Here is a 23932-nt window from a genome sequence, read left to right on the forward strand (position 1 = left end):
GTTGCTGAGAACTATCACTACTGTCACTTTACGGCTACTTTTAGCAAAATCTTTTCTTGACCATCATGACTTATATTGAGTCTATCATTCGTTGCTGTTGGTTGACATCCCACAGTAATCAAACAGGCATAATGGATTTGTACGTCTTCACATTGACATAGCATTGAAGTGCCACATAAGAGGTTAATCCTCTATTTTGCGACAGACTCGTGGCTCTCTTCAGGTCGGAAGGTCACGGCCACGTATCTTTTACATGCAAAGAGCTTTAAAAAGCGGAGGAGGGCCCGTCTTAATGGAGCTGAGCCATTATGTAGCTGATAGTGTCAGGGTTTTTATATGGGCCCGTGTTCACACAGCAGATGAGTTTGATTCAGTCCATACTTCAAACGCAGCATTTTGACACAAAGTTCAGGAGGTTTCGCTCGGTTTGTGTTTGTTAATTGAGCTCGTTTGAATGCAGCTTTGTAACTCCGTCTTCGTAATCGCCATTTCTTTGCTGTACCGAGATGTCGCTTTTACTGAGAAGTTGAAAGGTCACCTACTCCATATCTGTGGTTCGGTCTTAAGACGAGACCTCCGGCGAATTCACCTTCTCTCTTCCTTTGATCTCTTTAAATGGGTTGCATTAAAGCTCACTTGTTTCGATCTATTTGAAGACTTGGAGGGCTACGTGTACTGTGGAGAAATCTTCAATCTTTTAAAAGAGCTTTGTACGTAATATATTTACTCAGAGCTGGTATTGATCCCCTTAATATAACATTACCCTCATCTCATCGTCCTTGATATGTTGACCTCAGATAGTGATTGCCTACCACAATGCTTTGCTCCTAAGTAGAGATGAGTTATTGAAATTCGCAAAAGCTATCAGACAACCTACGTTATGTTTTGACTTTTGATAATAACGTTCAAATGCTTGGGAAAAGTAAAACAGTCAAAGTTGTAGTCTGGAATCGTACTACATATATAAATCAATGGTAAATATTTTAAATATGGAATCCCATTAGCAGTTTTGATATAAATAAGGAATTTTGTTTTTACCGAAATTAGTCGAAATGGCTTTATTGCGTTTTGGAACCAAACTCTTCACTTTTTTTGGAGGCGGCTCAAATGCTGCCGGCAACCCGGCCTAAAGTTTCAGATGTGGCCAATGTGCATTTTGTTATTGTTTGCGTTACGTTTTAATTGGTCAGGCTCGCTGTGTCTTCGGCCTTCGAAGCTCATAATACTAAAGCTATTAAAAGAGCAGTAATTATGCAACAGCCAACGTCGTGTTCAATAACCCATGCAGTAATCTGACAGTGGCTGTTGTCTCTTAATTAGGAATATGAATCCTTAACGCACATATTTAAAGAAAAATAATTAGCTATTTCTTACCTCGCTTCTCGTGTACCGACACGCATGTAACTACATGGTGATTCGACTTATCCGCTGTTGGGGGGAGTATAAACGTGAATTAAAATATGGCTTCATCTGCATATTACAAAGGAATTAGCGAGACAAGGCAACCGTTGCGTTAACTAGGCCAGCGACGCTTTCTAACACGTGCGCCTTTCATTTGAATATCTGAACACGGTTCAGATTACGTTTTTGTCTGGTTATCTTATCTTTGCTTTGGCGCTAATGAGTGGGACAGGGCGGCTAAATGAGCGAGTTTGGTTTACATTATTTGGAATGTGCTTTAATAATGCTCATTAGGCCCTTTCCTTTTTTGTTACGCCGCCGCTTTAATTAGATCCCTCCCGCAAATGCGCCCCTAATAAGGGCATTCTTGCCTGATAATGCCTGTAATGTATTTGTTACTACAAGATCAGACAAGAAGAGAAAGAAGTGAGATTATTTCTCTTTTTAAGTGCCTTTTAATAGATGGAGGCTTAATTGGGGCTTGTTTGGTTTCCATTTCCCTTTTATTCCTAATGAGTAATGTGTTACTGCTCCAGTTTTGCCTTTCTTCACAAAAGACGTTTTGTTAGGCTTCGACTGTTTGTAGGCCTGTGGTATTTCAGAGCTTTCCTCTTTTAGTAACACAAAGCTTAAAAGCACAAGAAGCTTACTAGTAAATTACAAACAGAGCAAAAAACACTGGGAGAAGATCAAGGTCTCTCTCTTGAATCCAACACGAAAGCGACTTAAACTGCAATTCATCGAGTGGCCGCTAGAGGCAGGCTCCAAAATGCACAACTTTACAGCAGAAAGAATGTCTTTACAACCTGGTACAAAAGTGTCTTAGTTTTGGTCTAAATTGTTAATTTTCCCCTTCATGCAACTGTGAGGGGGTAAATTTTGTGAACTGATCCGTTTAAATTATATTAACTCTTATTATATTAAAGAGGTAATATAGACGGTTTCAGCAGTAACAAAATAAACAAGCTGCTGTCGTGGTCCGCAAGTAACTTCCGGTAAACTCCGCTAAGAATAAACGACAACAAAGGTTTTTAAACGTAGTTTATTTATATAACAAGCAAAAAAAAACACATTACCTAGAAAATCAAAACATTTGTTATTTTCGACAAGGCATTTGGAAGTTCGGATCCAGGCGTGTATCGCATCAGCGCACGTGCGTCCGTTGAAACCGTCTATATTAAGAGTTAAAGGTGGGGTGCATGATCTCTAAAGCCAGTGTTGACATTTCAAATTACCTAAACAAACACGCCCCTACCCCAATAGAATCGGGACCTTCTGTTGATAGACCCATCCCACACATACGCAACCCAGGCAACGATGTTGGTTAGTAGACACGCCCCTTATTGCTGATTGGCTACAAGTGTGTTTTGGTAATCGGCCCGACTCCCCTTTCCACTGTTTTTCAAAAATCACGCACCCCGCCTTTAATATATTATTTCGTCAATTAAGAGAAAACATTTTCCTGCCAATGATGCTTTCCTGAGGAGTATTTACAGTAATTCTGTAATCCACTAGGTGGCGCTCCTACCCAATTTATATAAAAAAACTAAAGCAAAGACGAATTGAATTAATTTTAAACTCCGTGTATGTTTTGATAATCGCTCTGAAACTAAACAAAATTCCTTTACAAAAATGCTTTTTGCTCAAAATCTGGTATTTTTGAAGAAACCTAACCATGTTTAAGAGGTTATAAAAAGAGAACAAATGAAGATGGGACGAAATGTTTTTCCAATTTTTGTTTGTTTGTTTGAGAGCTGAGAAAAGGTTCTTTCATTCATTTTAATGTTTATATATTTATAGAAGAAACTTTTGGTAAAAATCACCAAAAATGCTGTCGGAGAATGAGTTAAGTTTCTGCATAATTAAGGATGTGGCTACTTGAGTGACAGGTGGATTGCTTTTGCTGTCACTACCATCGAGCTAGGTAGGCGTGGTTTCAGCATCCAGACTCCTCGGCCCCACCCACATTCTGCCTTTTTCCCCATTTTCGGTTATTCGGGAGTGACCGGCTGGCTCCGCCCACTTTGGGTTTCAAAAATGCTCTTTAGAAACCTACTAGTGACATCATGGACACTTGCCCATTGTTTAATAAAGTCTATGGAGAAGATCCACAACTTTTCCTTTTTGTTGGGAAGGGAGGCACATGAGCTCGTCACAGAGACCATTTTTAACATATATGAAAGTCTCGAGAGATGGTGAACGAAACGTTTCCTTCTTAACTGCATGTCTGTGTGAGTGTAGCTTTTCACCATCTGGCACCTGCATGTCTGCTTCAATGACCTCAGACTCCAAAAGGTGTGTTCGGGTCTCAACCTGATGAAGGGAGAAGAGCAGAGAGCAGAAAGATATAGACACTCGCAGACAGAAATCAATGACAGTTGTCAATGAAGTCCAAGGTCATCGTGTCCTCCTAACAAATAGGGAGCACTTATTTGGCAGAGGTGCTGTTAAGGTGGTCAAAGGTTTTTGACATCATCTGTTAAAAACCACGTAGGCTTTTATCTGTGGCACTTTTTCCTACTTTCTTGTTATTTATAACCAATAAGCCATTGTTTTAGTACCGTACATATTAAACATGTTTAAAAATGTATAATGTTCTGTTTTGAATGTAATGTTGTTATTGTTAATGGATATATTGTGCATGTGTAGTTAGTTTACCTTATTGTGATATGATGGATATAAACACATAATTTTTTTGGTATTTAATAAATTAAAGATAAAAAGTGAAAAAAATGTACAGCCAGCCATTTAAAATAGACCCCTATTTTAAATAGTGTAATTTTATATTATGACTGTGCATATCTCCCTTATAATATTCTTCTGAAAATGGGTAAAATTACGTTAAGATTAATAAATGTTGATGTTTGTTTGTGTAATGTTTGTTCACTTTATCCGATTAGAAATGTGATGCGAAAACGCGAATCTAGCACAGCCGTATAATACTGATATTCCTTCAAGTGTGATGATGCAGTTTAACCATAGACTGTATAAAATAATGGACTTGATGTCTGTGACGTCACACATAAGTATGGCCATGTCCCAAATTGTACACTCCGGACTTGTGGACCTCCTCAGAGTCCACACATTGATGACATCATGTAGTGCAGACTTTAGGGACCCTTGACGCAAGTCCAAGAAGGCTCACCGGAGTCATATTTTGGGACAGACTCGAGCGTCACGCCGGAAACTGGAAGAGAATTTGCCCAACTCCTCCCTTCCGTCGTCTGATTGGTCTGATTGCTCTTTCGCAAGTACTTCTGGGTTGATAAAGTGCTGCAGTGCGGGCTTCGACGAAGACCGCATCAAGGGTGCAAAGGGGGCGCTGATGAGGACACTTTGGAGCGTAAAAATGACAGGTTGGACACCCTACGGACTCGTAGACTAAGCGAGCAAGCGCAATTTAAGGCCACGAGACCGAAAGTCCACATGAAGTGCGCCATTTGGGACAGGACCTTTCTTAAGAGCATTTTTAAAGACAAAAGTGGGCGGAGCCTGCCGTCGCCATCTTGGCAGTGCGTCAATCCCGGATAACCAAAAATGGGCAAAGAGGCGGAACGTGGGTGGAGCTGAGGTGTCTGGTTGCTGAAACCATGCCCGCCTAGCTCGACAGTAGTGACCACCGCGCCAATTCACCAGTCACGCAAAAGCCAACCCCCCAATTGTGCACATGGCTCGTAAGCCGCTAGCTCGACGTCCATTGTGCCTTACAGTCGGGCTATCAGGCATCGGGTATTTAAACCGTGTGTTTGCATTTATGTTCACTTTCCATTCGCATAAAAACGTGAATTGTACAGGAAGCAAGCAGTACTGGTTTGTCATTGACGATCTGGATCTGTTGCGCAAATTTTTCTACAACATAGTCCTGTCAGTCATTACTATACTCGCGTACAAAATGAATCTCCCGCAGCAAGCTTAAAAGTGATATAAATTGTATGTGCGAGAGAATTGCGAAAAGACTACATTATATGTGACTCAGAACTCGCTCTTAAAGCGACAGTAGCCCCTATTTTCATGATCGGAAAAATTATCCAATCTGCAAATGGAAAAACATTGTATGATTCAAAATGTGAGTTTTGTGACCCATTGAACCATTATTAAATGGTGAATAGATCCAGTGTGGAGATGAGCAGAAAAGTTGGCTTGCATGCAGATTTTTTGTTTGTTAAAAATAAAAAGAATATCAGAGCTAACATTGTTAGTTAGCAGTTAACGTCATTTCAATATTGGATTTAAGAAAGAATGCAAGGTTGCCACATAAATTTAACATAAACTAAATAAATGCAAACTCATACACATTCTTAACCGAGTTTAACGTCAAAGGATTTAGGTAAATATTAGGCCTTGATCTTAATTGTATTTGCCAAGGACAGGGATCTAACATGCAATCATATTCTATAAGAACACTTATCATAACACCAAATGAATGAGCACGCACATGGCAGGATTTTTACGCTCCTTTAAATATGACAAGCTTAGCACGATATCCCAAAACCACCGCTGTGAATAAGTACACATCTCGCATACTGACTGTTTTGCCCGAAACTATTTATTAAATCTAAACTCTGAGAGAGGGAGGGTGGCCCAAAAAGGAGCCATCAGATTTTGAAGGCCCCACATCAGATGTTTGCTCCTTTCCCCTTAGCCTTGTAGTCTCAACCCTCTTAAAATCTCTCGTCAGAAGTGGAGTTTAAAGGATGTGCTTCTCTACCCCCCGCTGTACTTGTTACGGGTGACGGGTGACACAGGCGTTTTGGCGGCTGCCACCACTGTTTACATAATTTCGACATGGCCGCAGGGAAGAAAAGAGACTGAAGCTGCAGCCGTCTAAACTTCACACTCCTCCAATTAGAAAGGCTCCTGCTCCGACGCTTAGCACGGATCTTGCAGTATGGGAATATTCAAGCTTAAAATTTTAGCCCACGGGCTGAGTCACCAAAGAAAACCCCCTCTGTGGATGTTTCAAACTTAAAGATGCCTCAGTTAATCTGACGATATGTTAAATGGTGGACATAAAGCAGAATTCAGGACCAAAATATTTGTTATTGTTGAAACGAAATCCTGTCTACTTTTAATACTTTTTTGTTGTCTTATTGTAAATTATTAATATTGTTGTGTCACCAAATTTTCTTTGTGAAATTGTAAAATAAGGTGATGTGTTTTAACACATTATTTAACAGGATGTAATTCTTTTAAATACATTTATTTACTTTCCTCCTAATGTTTTTCTACGTACACTAATACGTTAACACTAACGTTGCATGCCGTATAATGCCTACATTAATTCAGGTAAGATGATGCAGTTTAACCATAGACTGTATTAAACAATAGACGTAGAGTCCGTGACATCACCTATAGGTTTCTAAAGAACATTTTCTAAGCCAAAAGTGGGCGGAGCCAGCTGTCACCATCTGGCACCATTTGCATGACACGAAGTTAAATTCCTGCGAGTAATCTAGAGCGAAGAAACGCAATGCTTTGCGTTTGGTGTATACGCAGCAATAATTATGCAGGGTTACAAAAATATTTGCTCTATTGACCATAACCTATTTACCTTCTCCCTAATGTTTTTCTATGTACACTAATACTTTTTAAAGTTGCACGCCATATAATGCCTATATTTTTTCAAATAGGATGATGCAGTTTAACCATAGACTGTAATAAACAATAGACGTAGTGACTGTGATGTTACCAATAGGTTTCTAAAGGGCATTTTAAGCCAAAAGTGGGCGGAGACAGCTGTCACCATCTTGGCAACGCGTCACGCCCAGGTAATCGAAAATGGGCAAAGAGGCGGAACATGGGTGGAGATCTGGTTCCTGGTTGCTGAAGCCATGCTCCCCTAACACGACAATCTACCTGTCACTCAAGTGGCCACACCCTTATAGGGCTAACCCACCAAATGCTAATTCAACGATTTGCATGAGTAAATTACATATAAAGTCAAAGACGCAAACTCGTGCAGGGCAATGTGAATGACGCGAATTGGGTAGCGTGATTGTCACGAAAACATGCGCTATTGACCTCAAATGCGTCTTTTACGCAAGTTGAAAATATTCAACTCAAGCGAAAAATTAGCATGACACGAAATTACATTCCTGCGAGTAATCTAGGACGAGGAACGTGATGCTTTGCAATGGGTGTATATGCTGCAATAATTATGCAGGGTTACAAAAATAATTGCTGTATTGACCATAACCTTCTTACCTTCCTCCTAATGTTTTTTCGACATACACTTATACTTTTTAAAGTTGCATGCCATATAATGCCTATATTTATTTAGGTAGGATGATGCACTTTAACCATCTGCATAAAACAATAGACGTAGTGTCCATGATGTTACCAATAGGTTGCTAAGGAGCATTTTTAAGCCAAAAGGGGGCGGGGCCAGCTGTCACCATCTTGGCAGCGCGTCACTCCCAGATAACCGGAAGGAGCTGAGGTTCCTGGTTGCTGAAACCATGCTCGCCTAACTTGACAATCTACCTGTCACTCAAGTGGCCACACCCCTATGGGGCGAACACTGAAAAAGCGAATTAAACGATTTGCGCGAGTAGATTACATGCAAAGTCAAAGACACGAACTCGCGCTGGCAATGCGAATGATGGGAATCGGGCAGCACGGTTGTCGCTAAAACATGCGCTATTCACATCAAATTCGTCTTTTGCGCAAGTTGAAAATATTCAACTCAAGCGAAAAATTTGCGGGACACAAAGTTAAATTCCTGCGAGGAATAAGATGATTCGCGTTTGGTCTATATGCAGCAATAATTATGCAGGGTTACAAAAAATTGCTGTATTGACCATAACCTATTTACCTTCCTCCTAATGTTTTTCTATGTACACTAATACTTTTTAAAGTTGCACGCCATATAATGCCTATATTTATTTAGGTAAGATTATGCACTTTAACCATCTGTATAAAACAATAGACGTAGTGTCCGTGATGTTACCAATAGGTCTCTAAAGAACATTTTTAAGCCAAAAGGGGGCGGAGTCAGCTGTCACCATCTTGGCAGCGCGTCACTCTCAGATAACCGGGTGGAGCTGAGGTTCCTGGTTGCTGAACCCACGCTCGCCTAACTCGACAATCTACCTGATGCGAAAGTGGCCACACCCTTATGGGGCGAACACTGAAAAAGCGAATTAAACGATTTGCGCGAGTAGATTACATACAAAGTCAAAGACACTCGCGCTGGTAATGCGAATGACGAGAATCGGGCAGCGCGATTGTCACGAAAACATGCGCTATTCACATCAAATGCGTCTTTTGCGCAAGTTGAAAATATTGAACTCAAGCGAAAAATTTGCGTGACACAAGTTAAATTCCTGCGAGGAATGCGATGATCTATACGCAGCAATAATTATGCAGAGTTACTAAAAATTCGCTCTCTTGACCAAAACCTATTTACCTTTCTCCTAATGTTTTTCGACGTAGACTAATACTTTTTAACGTTGCACGCGTGAACTATTTTTGCTGTGTAAAATTATTCATATTAGTTCGTGATTCATAATTCAAACGTATCATTTACACATATATTTTATATTTGTCTTTCTTCAGCAAAATGTTCGATAGGTATGATATACTATGGTGACTTTTCATGAACCAATCATTTACATAAGCAAAATATAGATAACCAATCACCGCCCTTTTTTCCAGATCAATCAAAAATGCATGCCACATTGAGGTGCAAACTTTCATTTTGGCTTTAAAGAAACGTTTTACTTTAAAATACTTAGTTGACCTAGCATCTAGCATTAAATGAGAAGCCATGCGTTCTGTTTACATTCATTGAATGCATATGCTATTTAGCCACATGGTATTTGCTTTAATGTATATTTAATTGATGCAGTAATTGCACCTGCATATTACTAATGTGCCTTCTCCAAACTTTTCAAGCTTCCAAATCAAAGTGCGGAAAACTGCGGAGAATCTTTTTCCTAGTTGTGACGATCCCACAGAGTCTACATTTTCGGAGAGCCTTCAAACCCTTTGATGTCTTTAGTTGCTGGAGCTCTGCTTAAGTGAACTGTAATCTCAAAACCTAAAACAGTGAAATAAATTACCATCAAATTTTTCTCCCTTTCAATTTGGCCCTCACCTCATGATAGGGGTCATTTCCTTAATAAGACCCCTGATTTGCTTGACTCTTTTTAACCTTGTCGTCCGGCCTACATCACAATAATTGTAATTTAATTTTTTTTCTGAACTGCTGTCCGCTCAATGCACGCTCAGGTGAACGTGAAGTATGACCCTGTTAAATTCGTGTACTTGGTTTGTGTACTAGGTTACCCGGTTCGGTTACCTCTTTTTTTGTTTTATATGTCTCTATTTTTACACCCTGTCTTGATTTTTCTCTTTTTGCATTCAAAGTATCAGGCAAAAACATTTAGGCGCATTATTTTGTAGGCTTGAACGGACCTTTATTCCTTTTCAAAAAGAAAAACTGTGATTTTTATTTCTCTAGCACGTAATTCAATGTTACGATGACAGCTTTTGTCCGACCCCCTTACCCTGACGCTCCGTGATCTGTTTTCTCTTGTGCTTCAAGGGTGTATTTATAGAAATGTTGCAATAAGCCTGTTTGTTTGTTGCTTTTTTAGGTACAAACATTTCTTGAGGGACCTGACGGAGAACACAAGTCCAGGCAACCTGGAGTTTCAACAGCTTTCAAGTAAGAAGATCCGCCGTCTCGCGACTCCACAAACACTCTCTTATCCTGTTAGCGCTCTGTGACAAAAATGTTGATGGGTTTAGCCTGTCTAGATGATTTTTTTTATCATTATCTGTTTATTGTCAGGATCTGTATCAAGCTGCGAAATCACATTCACCTAAAAGTCGCACTTGTTATGCATGTCAAATTTGCTTTCCACTCGAGTTTGTCACGTACAGAGGAACCTAAAACAAGATCACTCGTCTGTTTGCGATGACTAGTAGGTGCATTGCGGAGGATACCTTGGCCCGTTCGAGAAGGTGCAAATGCTGAAATCGTTTCATATGCTGCCAAAACAAACCCGCGTCTTGAAGGAAAAAAGTTTTTAAGGTGGCAGTAAAAGCGACAGCCTCCCTTGTTTTTGTAACTTTGACTTTGGGCTCCTGATTTTTTTTTTGAAAGTATAGCTTAACGTAAATCTAAATTCTCGATGTGGATTTTGACATAATTAATAAGGACCACATCAGAGGATATCAACCGTGCAAAATATAAATAAATAAAATTGCCGGCATCAACAGAAGCTCAGATAATGACTCTTTTTCTAACGTCAAATAAACAGCAAATTCGACTTAAAAGCCAGTGTACACAAGGAATTATTTATGTGTATCAATTAAAATCTCATTGGTTGCTTGCTGCTTTTGCTTACAAATTAAATCGGCTGCTGATTCTAAGATGAAGGTACATATCCAGATTTTCCCCTCCATTGCCTTTTCGTCCTCTCATTAGTTGCTTTTTAACTCCCTCACTTTATTTTTGCAGAAAGAGAAAGTTTTCTCATTCAGGCTGGGCATATTGTAAAGGGAATTATTTAAAAACAACCCCAGACAAATCATATTGTATCTGATTAAGCCAACTAGCTGTGAAATCACAAGAGATTTTGTTGCCGTTTTCCTTTTTTGTGGTGGTGTTTTTGTTCCAGTTTTTTTTTTCTTTATCCTACTTTTCCTTCTTTCGTAACAACAGCTATTTCAGTGTTATGGATGTTACATTTTCAATCAAAAAATAAAACATAATTGATCAGAGCAATGCATATATATATATATATTTCTATTTTATAATGGAACATATTAGTGTTGGGCGATTTGAGATCGTCCTATCGTCAGCCTGTGAGATCGGCGATACACGATAGTATCGGGGGGCGGGGCAGTAGTTTACTCGTTTTTTTATTTGTTAATTTTTTACTCATTATAACAAGTCACTTGATTGGTGGACAAAAAAAGAACAAGAGCAACACCGTCATGACCGCAACCTTCTTAAAACTGATGCCATAAATGCAAGCGCGTCATTAAAACCCTAATCATGATTACTTAATAACTGTAAAAACATGCATCTGCGCGCACACACACACACACACGTGTGCAGAAGCCTACATGTGTCAAGCAGTGGTGCTCTCAGACGTGCCTTTTTAAACACATTGGTCCAGCGGAACGCAATCATATTTTAAACACAATCATATTTTAAACACGAGGGACGTGTTGCTACAACTCATTGAAATGCATATCATAAACAGGATTAGTGATCTGACTTCGGACAGAGCGCAGCTCTCTGCACGTACGCGAGAGTGAGAGGCGCCAATATGCAGCGGGTCATATTTTAAACAAAAAGTAAAGTTTACCTCAGCTCGCATGAAACGCATCAAACAGAACAAAGACATGAGGATTATTACTTTAGTTTATGTTTAGACTTCGGACAGATGCGAGAGCGTGTGCACGTGAGACAGAGAGAAGCGCAGCTGTTAATGTTAATGTAAAACTATGATGATAATAATAACCATTCGCCAACTATCGTCATGACTATCGCCACGAAAGCCTGCCATTGGCGATATGTCTGAAGATCGTCGATACACGATACTATCGTCTATCGGCACAACCCTAGAACATATACGTATTATAGATGTGACAATAAAAGGAAAAACGTTTTTGGGAATACTTAGGAATTCTGTGAATAAAAATGCACAAGCCAGAAGCAAGGGACGGCTTTTTAAAGACCAAATATTTAATGTCTGCATATATGAAGTGCGAATCGTCACTATGTTGTCTCAGACGATGGCGTTTTTGTCCTGTAGTGGCTACCGTAGCTTCTTTATGCGTTTCAAAAGGGAGGGGTGAGCTGTTGACTGAGCCGTTGATTGCAATTCACAATCTCACCACTGGATAAAAATCTACACACTGGTCCTTTAAAGGTGGTGTGTGTAAGTTTTAGCGGCATCTAGTGGTGAGATTGCGAATTGCAACTAACAGCTCACCCCTCGATTTTAAAACGCATATGGTAGTCGCCACAGGACAAACATGTTGTAGTCTGAGGCCGTTTCTCAATATGCGTTCTTGTCTGTACTTGTGTTCTTGTGGACTTCTGAAACTTCATCAGTCGCGGACCAACTACGAAGGACACAAGTCCGAGTTTGGCGTACTTGGTATTGAGAAAGGGCTTGAGACTACGTAGGGACGAAACGCACTCTTTAGAGCAGTTTGTCCATTTAGGGATACTTTAGAAACATGACGGCGACTTCCATGTAAGGGGACCCGCGATGTATATAGATAAAACGGCTAATTTTAAGGTAATAAAAACAATACAGCTCATTATGTAGGCTCTTTGTACACCACTAATAATTTAGTTATGTATATTATATTGCATTTCTGTCAAGAGATTCTCCTTAAAGTTACACAATGCAGCTTTAAGCCACCAAATATTGACATCTTAACCACGTTTGGTAAATACTTTCTTTTTGACATTTGCATGGAATTCCTCAGGAATTATTTAACTCTTTCCCCGCCATTGACGAGTTATCTCGTCAATTAAGAGAAAACATTTGCATAAAAAAAGTTTCTGAAGAAATGTTATGTTAATCTGAAAAACCGAAAAAAAAACTGAAGCCAAAACGTTATTTACTTATTTTGAACGTATGTTTTGATAATCGTTCTGAATCTGATCTCTAACAAAATTCCTTCACAAAAATGCAATTATTTCACCTTCTTGCTAAAAAATTTGTATTTTTAAAGAAAAATGCCAATATTTAAGAGTTTATAAGCAGAGAAAAAATATGAAAATGAAACGTTTGTTTGTTTATTGTTTGTTTAAAAGCAGAGGGTTTCTTCTTTCATTTGATATATTTGTATGTTTATATATTTTTTCCTGGAAGGCATTTTGTGAAACTTTCGTTAAAATCACAAAAAAATGCTGGCGGGCAACTTTTAAAAAAAAATGGCTGGCGGGGAATGAGTTAATGACACAATATGGATATGTGTGGTTAAAATTGCAAAAAAAAAATTTATTTGAAACAATGCACCTAAAGATTGTTTGTAACTAATAAATAGCCATTATTGCACAGAGATTACGGAAAATTAATGGAAAATGCATCCGTGATTTCTCTGGGATCATTTGATTTTTGGTTCATTCACTCTGCCAGTGTTTTTCTGGAATCTGTGCGTGCATACACACACACATACCATAAAGATCCTGTAAAGACATGTGAATTAATTAACCAAAACCATGACATACATGTCCTCACACAGCACGCCACTTAGGCATTGTTTCTGCCTTTTGTTTACACAGGAATGTGTTCAGTAAATGTTACAGCAATGTTACTAGGTCCTCTTTTTGGGAGCGATCCCAGAACATTAATGGAAATTTTCTGATACCAAAGTGCTGTGTGAATGGGGTTAAAGATGGGTCTGGTATCAGTGTAACTTCATAGTTCTGGTCTTAAAAACAATATGAAGAGTTTGGTTCCAAAACACAATAAACGCCATTTCTTTTGGCGTTTTTCCATTGCATAGTACCCCACGGTTTAGTTTAGTTTGGGTCGGATCAGCTCACCTCACTTTGGCGTGGTTAGCTTTTCCATTGAGTTCAGTATCACTTCGCAGTGCGAGGGATTATAGGCGTATCGTTATATTTGCGCTGCATACTGCTGTGACATCATACAAGTGAGAGCGTTGTTGTACATTCCCATACATTTATTTATTTCTTAGTCCGCCACAAAATTAAAATTGGCCACCACAAACAGATGTTTGCACATCGCGTTTAACTACCTCTGTCTCAAATGACAGTTTCTGTTCAAACACCCGTGGCGTCAGTTGATGCCTCATTGAAGTTGCATTTAAGCATATATAATGCGGACGTGCACGTCCCGAATGTGCCGCCACAAACTGCAAGTCTGGAAAAAACTGTTATGGTGTTCTTGATTGTCAACCTGTGTATGTTTTTCTTCGCTAAGAGGGTGTTTGGAAACTTATAGCAGAACACAGATAACAACATGTTTGCTCGAGCGCAAGCTAGCAGTAAGCTAAAGCTAATCTTTTACATTATAGCGATGACGCTTCTCTCAGACCAATCAGTGATCTACAGTGTTTTCGCGTCACGTTTGATATCAGCTCAGGCCGCTAGGAACCCCAACCGAGGTGGTACGAAAAAAGTATCGGGTACTACGTACTGCACCCAATGGAAAAGCTCCCAAGCTGACCCGACCCAAACTAAACCAAACCGTGAGGTACTATGCAATGGAAAAGCGCCATCTATTAGTTACCGCCAGAATCATTATTGTATCAGGTCAGTATTAACAAGTAAATTCTTAATTTTACGCAAAATCCGATATCCGCTGTTTTATTTTGTCATCTTTTCTCCCTTTTTTCCAAAACGCAATAAACGGCAGTCCTCGTTTTCTGCAGAATGCAATAAAGTCACTTAACCAATCACAGCGCACCATTCCACACACTGTAAACAACAATGGTGGCGCTTTGAATACACACAGAATCCTAGTTTTCCTCATCTACTTTGTACTTCGTGATCAACAAAGTTCAGCGATGACGTTCCAAGTATAACAGTAGCAATGACAGTGTTGTTAAATGACAAAGAAAGTGTTTTGATTAATGCCATTAATGTTTAATCAGTATGTACAACTAGTCAACTAAATGATTATAACATGGCAAAGATGAATGCACATTTATATATTCATTCAATAGAATAATAGCATTTTGAAACTTGTCATGCATTTATTGGATTTTGCAGAAAAAAAGAATCCGTTTTTATAATAAATCTTTGAAAATCAAATTATGAATTTGCATTTTTTATGTTATTATAACCTTAAAGATGCTATGTGAAAGTTTTTAACAGAAAATAATGGTTTTTATGTCGTCACTTTCTTGGTATAGGAAACACATTTTTACCCAAATTAGTCAAAATGGATTTATTGCGTTTTGGAACCAAACTTTTCATATATAATAAAAAACAACATTACAACAACTCTGACTTCAGATTGGATGTGCCACATTCAAAGTTTAATAGTAAAAATCCTGTATTTCCACTATCACGTGCTGTATATATACCATCCAGACCTTACTGCATTTATTCTTGCATGCTACATTTCATGTAAATCAAACAGTTTTAATTATATTAATTAATCGTCTGCGTTTCACGTAGCCCAGTTTCTCCTGAACTCTTTCACAAAGACTCTGTCAAAGGTTAATTAAAAAAAGTTAACACTTGAGAACTCCGCCGACCAAGTTCTGTTTAAACATACTGGATGACTAAAATAAAAAGACAGTGAGAAAGTGTTGGCAGAATGCGAAATGAGATCATATTAATAATGCATCAGTCGTGTCTCTGTTGAAACACAATTATAGAGAGGGTTTTCTTAAAAGTAAAGGACTGAAAGATGTACAGACTGAGGGGCCAGTCATCTCTAAAAAGCCACTTTGTTTGGTTGTTCTTGTAATTGTTCTAAAGATAAGCGACTCAATTAGCCAGCGATTATTTAACCGAGGCGAAAGCCTGGAGCGCTCTTCGTCGTCTGCATTGTTAGAATCAACAAGACCAAAGCTGGGTTTAAAATTAGGATCCATCTGCTTGTTTATGTTCCTTTAGTCCTCGTAATTAGTTGACAATTTCTGCACTGTTTAATGAATTCTGGGCACGTAACTGCTGAAATGTTTCTCAAACTCTGAAAACAAGTTATTTAGATAAAATAAAAATGTATTCGTTCATTGATGTTGCCTATTTTTCTTGGGCATTGACACATGATGCACTGACCTTGTGCTTTTGATGGGTAGCACAACATCCTATGGCAAGGTCTGCACATAGATTTCACCCAATCAGTGATGTTTGGAAATGTAAATGCGCCCTCAACTTTCTCCAGGGGGTTGATGGTAAAATCAAACATTGTTATTATCATATGCAATAATGCTACATGCATTATGCATAAACGCCTATGGACTTATTGTGTCATGCTGTTATATTACTCTTTTGACCGTTGAATTCAATTTAATATGAAAAAATAGGTCATACTTTATATTAATACTGCCATTAGCATTAAGCAGTGCCGGGTTAAGCCTTTGTGGGGCCCTGGGCTAACGCTGGTTTGGGCCCCATTGCATACATTTTTTAGTAAAACTTAGTAAAAGACGGGGATGCAAAAACGATGCACTGTCTATATTTTTTACAGTGTATGTGCAAAATTAAATGGCTAAAATGATTTAAATAAATTAAACATTATTATCAAATAATTTTACAATCAGACATAGCAAAGAAAATAACATTTATTTAATAAAATTCACAACTAAAAGTGCTCCTGTCTGTTCTTCTTTAAAGATAATTCCTCAATTAAATCATTAAAATCAGGTTGACAAAAGTAGGCTAAAATTATTAAAACAAAGTATATTAAGTGTAACCTGTGTTTTACCTCGTACTAGAGCTACAGCAAGTTTTACTCTATTATTTACTTGATTGTATAGAAATGTAACATAACATTAAAACTACATTAAATGAATTGCACTGAAAAAATGATTCATTCAATTTAATTAATTTTTTTAAGGTAAGTGGTTGCAATCAATTTATTTATGCTACATTTAAACAAAAGTTTTTTGTTTTGTTTTTCAATTTTTTTGTTGTTTTAAATAAATTGATTGCGACCACTTACCTTAAAAACATTGAGTAAACTAAATGAATATTTTTTTCAGTGTGCTTGGCATATTCAAATTCCCAGCTCATCCAAAATTTTGGAGTAAAGTCTGTTTTTTACGTGTACACGAACGGTCGAATGCATAGCCTTGCATAGTTTGTTTGACTCGTACGTGTTGTTCGACGCATGTGCATTGTGACAAAAGGCAATGCGTCTCCTGAGCTACTTACTACATTCTCCTGTAGGCACATGCGTGACCTACGTGTACAATGTACGCGGGGTTTCGATGATTTGGCGGTGCGTGTACAGTGGACGAAAATTGACCATACTTTGGCCTTAAAGCAACACTTTGTAGTTTTTCGACCTTAAAGGAACAGTATGTAGGATTGTGGCCAAAACTGGTACTACAATCACAAAACTTGTGGCTAAAACTGGTACTGCAATCACACAACTGGTGGCCAATACACAACCTGACAACATAAACATCAGTTGAGGGCTGCAACTCCACTTTTTGACAGTGTTGACAGTGATATAAGTATTTGAAATGAACATGATTTCTTATTGTCTAGTGACATATCAGGGCCATTTTATGATTAATTGATATAAATTTCTTACATACTGTTCCTTTAAATAATGTCTCTAAAATTATTTCAGTGAGCATCCTGCTAGTGGCTACAACCACACAACCTTGGTTGACATGGTTTCCAAATGACTTTCTACATTCAAATATTGTCAACATATTTATGTGAATTGCCCTGCCCACTTCGAGGATATACAACACTTGTATTTACAACACTGATGACAGACAGTTGCACTTATCAACCACACGGGGCAGCCGTAAGCCAGTCTTACATAGTGGCACTTAAACTGTGCGTTCACACTAGGCGCAGAAGAGGCGGCAAAAACGCGCTAATCGCTTAGTTGGACGCTTAAACATTTTGAGTTTACTTGCTTCATTCGGGCGGGAATTCATGCGTTCACGCATCATGGGAGGGGCTTATATAGTTCAAATTGAGTAAACTTACCAGATTGTTCAACCTCCTCACTCTTTCAAACAAGATTCTTTGAATTCCTGTAAAAGTACGAAGATATCTCGTGTTGCAATGACGATTGTCCCCCATTGTTGTTTATTTTTTCTGCCTCCGCTCGCTTTCTGTAATCACGTCACTGCTAGAGCAAGCTCCTGGTAAATCGGCGCGTAAATCCGCCAACGTTCGGGATGCATCGATTTATCAGTCTATAATTGGTATCGACAGATAAAGCCAAATTTTTATGCTATCGGGCATCGGCCGATTTTTCTAAAACAGCAGACGATTAGGGCCGATTTTATCCTGCCAATCAAAAGTAACGGAAAAACAATATATAAAACATATCCTCAGTGATTTTTTTTTTAAATTAGGTCAAAATGACAACAGAATTCCATTTTGGACGCTCTACACTTCTAGGATTTTATGACATCATAATTTGAAACAAGTAAAAGCAAAACTATCGGTATAGACGGTTTCAGCAGTAACAACATAAATACACAGCTGTCGCGGTCCACACGTTACTTCCGGTAACTATGTTAAGAATAAATAACAACAAAGTTCTTTAAATGCAGTTTATTTATATAACAAGCAAAACACGTAGATTACCTAGGAAACCAAAACATTTGTTATTTTCGACGAGGCATATGTTCAAGAGATCAGTTTAGCAACTTGTCAGACCATAAAAAAAACGAAACTGAAAGTAAAGTTCGGATCCAGACGTTTATCGCGTCAGCGCACATGCGTCCAATGAAACAGTCTATTGGTAGTTCACACAAGACGCGGTAGAGGCGACAAAAACGCTTGAACATTTTGAGTTTACTCGCTTCATTCGCGCTTGAAATTCTAGTCATTAGGGACATTCACGCGTAAATTTGCATCATTGGAGGGGCTTATATAGCTCAAATTGAGTAAACTTGCCAGATTGTTTAACCTCCTCACTCACTTTCTTCCAAACAAGATCCTTTTAATTCCTGTAAAAGTATGAAGATGTCTCGTGTAGTGATAATGATTGTCCTCCATGCCTCCGCTCGCTTCCTGTAATCATGTCAATGCTAGAGCAAGCTCCTGATTGGTTAACGCGGCGCAAAAAATCCACCAAAGTTCCGATTTTTCAATGCATGCAGCAACGCTTAATTGGGTTGAAAATATGGACAAACTAGGGATGCATGGATTTATCAGTCTATAATTGGTTTTGACAGATAAAGGCACATTTTCATGCTATCAGACGATTTTTTTTAACAGGCGACAATTAGGTCCTATTTTATCCTGGCAATCAAAAGTAACGGAAAAACAATATATACAATATTTTTTTAATTAGGTCAAAATAACAACAGCTTTGCAATTTGTACGCTCTGCACTTCTAGGATTTCATGACATCATAATTTGAAACAAGTAAAAGCAAAACTATCGGTATCTATCGGTATCGGTAGATGTCAGTCTAACTGTGCGTTAACACCAGATGTGGCAGAGGTGGTAAAAATCTGTTATTTGCGCGTAGTTTGCCGCTTGAACATTTTGAGTTTACTCTCTTCGTTCACGCGTAAAATTCTAGTCATTCGAGACATTCACGTGAAAATTCACATCATGGGAGGGGATTCTGCAACTCTGCTTGCTTCCTGTAATCACGTCACTACTAGAGCAAGCTCCTGGTTGGTTGGCGGATATTTGTGCTGCGCCAAAGTTCTGATTTTTTAACTTGCACGTTTCCCACGGCAATGCTCAATTTGCGCGTCCTGTGCCGCAGGATGCCTAATCAAATATTGTAATCAAATATCGGTATTGGCACAGAAATATTGTATTAGTGCATCTCTAGGACAACCACAACCGCTGGTTTAAATAACCTAGAAAATTTACCTAAACGTGGGTGGAGACAAAACAAACTAACTTTTTTACTCTTACAAAAATTAACCATGGTTTTACTACAGTAAAAAAACATGGCTACTGTAGTAAAGCTGGTTTTACTTATAGGAATCAATAAACATGGTTACTACACTTTTACCACAACAAACATGGTTAATTTTTTCAAGGGTAGAATGTAACCTATTTCATTTCCAAAATAATTAATTTATGAAAATAAGCACCACAGTCTTTAATCATATTGCGCAATTAATGGAGATATCCAGATAAATGTGAATAAATATTGTTGAGTCATCTCGTCAATAAAGAGAAAACGTTCCCTGAGGAGTTTCTACCTCAAATTCATATTTCCGCTTTTATCCACTAGATGGCGATCTTGTCTTTGCTCCGTCTGTGTTTCTTGGGAACTGCGCTCTGTTGTAGCCACACCTGATTTTGAGGAACTACTATGTTTGGCGGAAGAGTAAAATTTTTACTAATATAATTACAACATATTTGTGTTTTATTTTATTAAATTCTGCTATGCATATGAAGTAACCGTTTTATAAACGCAATAACCCCCGCGAAGCAGTGGGTGCATCTTCGCGTCGTGCCTAACAACGCCCCTTAGCTGTTATAAAATGCACTGGTAACCCACTGCTTCTTGGGGCTTATTGCTTTAATACGAAAATCTTTTCTTAGAGTTGTTAAATGTATTTATTATATATTTGTCTTTGATTTTTTTGCTACATACATTCCAGAATCATTTATATTTGCTTTTTTTTATTACAGTCCTCTTTATTTTACTTACTGGGGTTTATACATCCAGCAATACATAAGAAATATATATTCATTATACATAAAACTAAAGGGGGGTCCCTTTATCATCTTTGGGGGTCCTTGGCATCATGACGTTTGAAAACCCTTGTTTTAGGATATTGCAATACTTCAAAATATTGATCGCCCACATCTAGTGATGTATTTAAAAATGTTAATTATTCAGACTGAAGCTGTAGACATAAAAAGTATATTTACGTACCATATTTAATTACATAATAATGCATTTTAGTGTCATATATTATGAATTATGCAGCAAGGATGCAGTTGAGCTTTACATTCGTCTGCTGTTTTTGTGTCCTCCCTTCGCAGAGGCAGTAAAAGCCGTGTCAGAGGTCGCCCAGCGGATCCAGGACAACGCTCACAGACACGAGAACCACCTGCAGCTGCGTAGAGTCCAGAAACAGCTGAAGGGCCGAAAGACCAGAATCCTGGCTCCAGGTTAGAGACTTCGCATTTTTTATCACCATAAAGAGAGAGTTAATCGAATGAAGAAGGTCAGGTGGAAGCTGCCGTCTTGTTTAAAAGTGTCAGACTGTTCTCCCGAAATCAACAAAGGCGACGCCGGCTAGTTTTGTTTTCGCAAACCACGATGGCGGACGGGAGAGTTAACCGAATTTATTGACAAGTCCTCTGAGCTAATTGGTAATGGGGGGAAGTGTGCCATCAGTCAGTTCTCGCCTCTTTAATGCTACTTGTGGAGTGGAGGTCCTTTCTTCCTCCTTATTTATCCCGGGGGAAAATGCCCACGTGCGAAACAAAAGAGAAGATGGAGAAGGAAGAAGAGAGTGAAAAAGATCTTGTCGTGAGCGTCTTGGCCTGCCAATCTCCCCCAGGACCAATTAGAGCCTCTCCTCATCTTGTGGGCCGACAGATAAAAAGGAAGTTGGGAGAGCGTGTGTGTGTGTGTGTGTTTGAGCGAGTGTGTGCACAAAGGTGGTTGAGAGGCTGGTGATGAATACCCAACGAGCGCTGGGCTCATTTCACACAGTGCTGGATGTAGGAAGGGTGTAAAAAAACCCATCTCATCCTGTTTTTCCAAAACTCCAGAACTCTACCAAGGTCTTTTTCTAGTCCAATTTTCCAAGCTCGCTTTTGCACTTTTTCTGACTTCAGAAGGCCCAAACAGGCCGCTGTGGCTTATCGTCCATCTTCTTCCTTTCCTCCAATGTGACTCCGGAGCCCCTGAACAATATTAAGTGGCCGGGTTGGAGATAAGGGCAATGTGGTTCTTAAAGCTTAAATCAACGGGACATTGATACACCAGACAGTCGGATTTCTTGGAGTCCAGAGTAGGATGTTGCCACAAGGGCAGCTTTTTACATCCTGAGGCTAATGTCTGGCCTGTGGAGTGTAATAGGGAATAGTAAAATACATATGAATGTATTCAATTTGCAGACACTTTTATCCGAATCAACATTTTGTCAAAGGAGTCAGCAATAACGTATTCCATGGCTTTGTTTATAGAGTGCTTTCAGAAGTCGGAATAGAGTTGTAGCTGTGGAAGACAGGGGCATGGTGCTGAAAATGTTATAAATCTAATCTTTGTGTTTGTCCAAAACACTTGCTCATAAAAAAACACAACAGGAGCAATTTATAGAAGCATGTTTAAAGGGATAGTTTACCCCAAAGTCATTATCAAATGTTTGTAACCAAACGGATATGGGTCACCATTCACTTCCATAGAATTCTTCTTCCTAAATGTTATCATTTAATGTATATAACCAAATGGATATGGGGCACCATTCACTTCCATAGAATTCTTCTTCCTAAATGTTATCATTTAATGTATATAACCAAATGGATATGGGGCACCATTCACTTCCATAGAATTCTTCTTCCTAAATGTTATCATTTAATGTTTATAACCAAATGGATATGGGGCACCATTCACTTCCATTGAATTCTTCTTCCTAAATGTTATCATTTAATGTTTATAACCAAATGGATATGGGGCACCATTCACTTCCATTGAATTCTTCTTCCTAAATGTTATCATTTAATGTTTATAACCAAATGGATATGGGGCACCATTCACTTCCATAGAATTCTTCTTCCTAAATGTTATCATTTAATGTTTATAACCAAATGGATATGGGGCACCATTCACTTCCATTGAATTCTTCTTACTAAATGTTATCATTTAATGTTTATAACCAAATGGATATGGGGCATCATTCACTTCCATTGAATTCTTCTTCCTAAATGTTATCATTTAATGTTTATAACCAAATGGATATGGGGCACCATTCACTTCCATAGAATTCTTCTTCCTAAATGTTATCATTTAATGTTTATAACCAAACAGACATGGTGCAGCATTCACTTCCATAGAATTCTTCTTCCTAAATGTTATCATTTAATGTTTATAACCAAATGGATATCGGGCACCATTCACTTCCATAGAATTCTTCTTCCTAAATGTTATCATTTAATGTTTGTAACCAAACAGACATGGGGCAGCATTCACTTCCATAGAATTCTTCTTCCTAAATGTTATCATTTAATGTTTATAACCAAATGAATATGGGGCAAAATTTACTTCCAAAGATTACTTTTCCTAAATGTCATCATTTAATGTTTGTGACCAAACAGATGGGGCACCATTCACTTCCATAGAATTCTTCTTCCTAAATGTTATCATTTAATGTTTATAACCAAATGGATATGGGGCACCATTCACTTCCATAGAATTCTTCTTCCTAAATGTTATCATTTAATGTTTATAACCAAACAGACATGGGGCAGCATTCACTTCCATAGAATTCTTCTTCCTAAATGTTATCATTTAATGTTTATAACCAAATGGATATGGGGCACCATTCACTTCCATAGAATTCTTCTTCCTAAATGTTATCATTTAATGTTTATAACCAAACAGACATGGGGCAGCATTCACTTCCATAGAATTCTTCTTCCTAAATGTTATCATTTAATGTTTATAACCAAACAGACATGGGGCAGCATTCACTTCCATAGAATTCTTCTTCCTAAATGTTATCATTTAATGTTTATAACCAAACGGATGTTGGGCACCATTCACTACCAAAGATTACTTTTCCTAAATGTCATCATTTAATGTTTGTGACTAAACAGATGGGGCACCATTCACTTCCATAGAATTATAATTCCTAAATGTTATCATTTAATGTTTGTAACCAAATTGATATGGGGCACCATACACTTCCATATAATTATTTTTCCTATGTGTTATTATTTAATGTT

At 38.3% G+C, this 23932-nt stretch overlaps 1 protein-coding gene across 1 annotated transcript in view; it reads left to right on the forward strand.

Annotated features, from left to right (window-relative positions):
- Positions 1 to 23932, forward strand: part of arhgef39 (Rho guanine nucleotide exchange factor (GEF) 39) — a 72575-nt gene that overhangs the window by 24868 nt on the left and 23775 nt on the right. The window contains exons 6-7 of the mRNA XM_055190196.2: positions 10002 to 10072; positions 21020 to 21148. Coding sequence (XP_055046171.2) covers positions 10002 to 10072; positions 21020 to 21148 — 200 coding nt within the window. The remainder of the gene's footprint in view (positions 1 to 10001; positions 10073 to 21019; positions 21149 to 23932) is intronic.

Source organism: Misgurnus anguillicaudatus, chromosome 1 (genome assembly GCF_027580225.2).
Source record: "Misgurnus anguillicaudatus chromosome 1, ASM2758022v2, whole genome shotgun sequence".
Taxonomy (NCBI): Eukaryota; Metazoa; Chordata; class Actinopteri; order Cypriniformes; family Cobitidae; genus Misgurnus; species Misgurnus anguillicaudatus.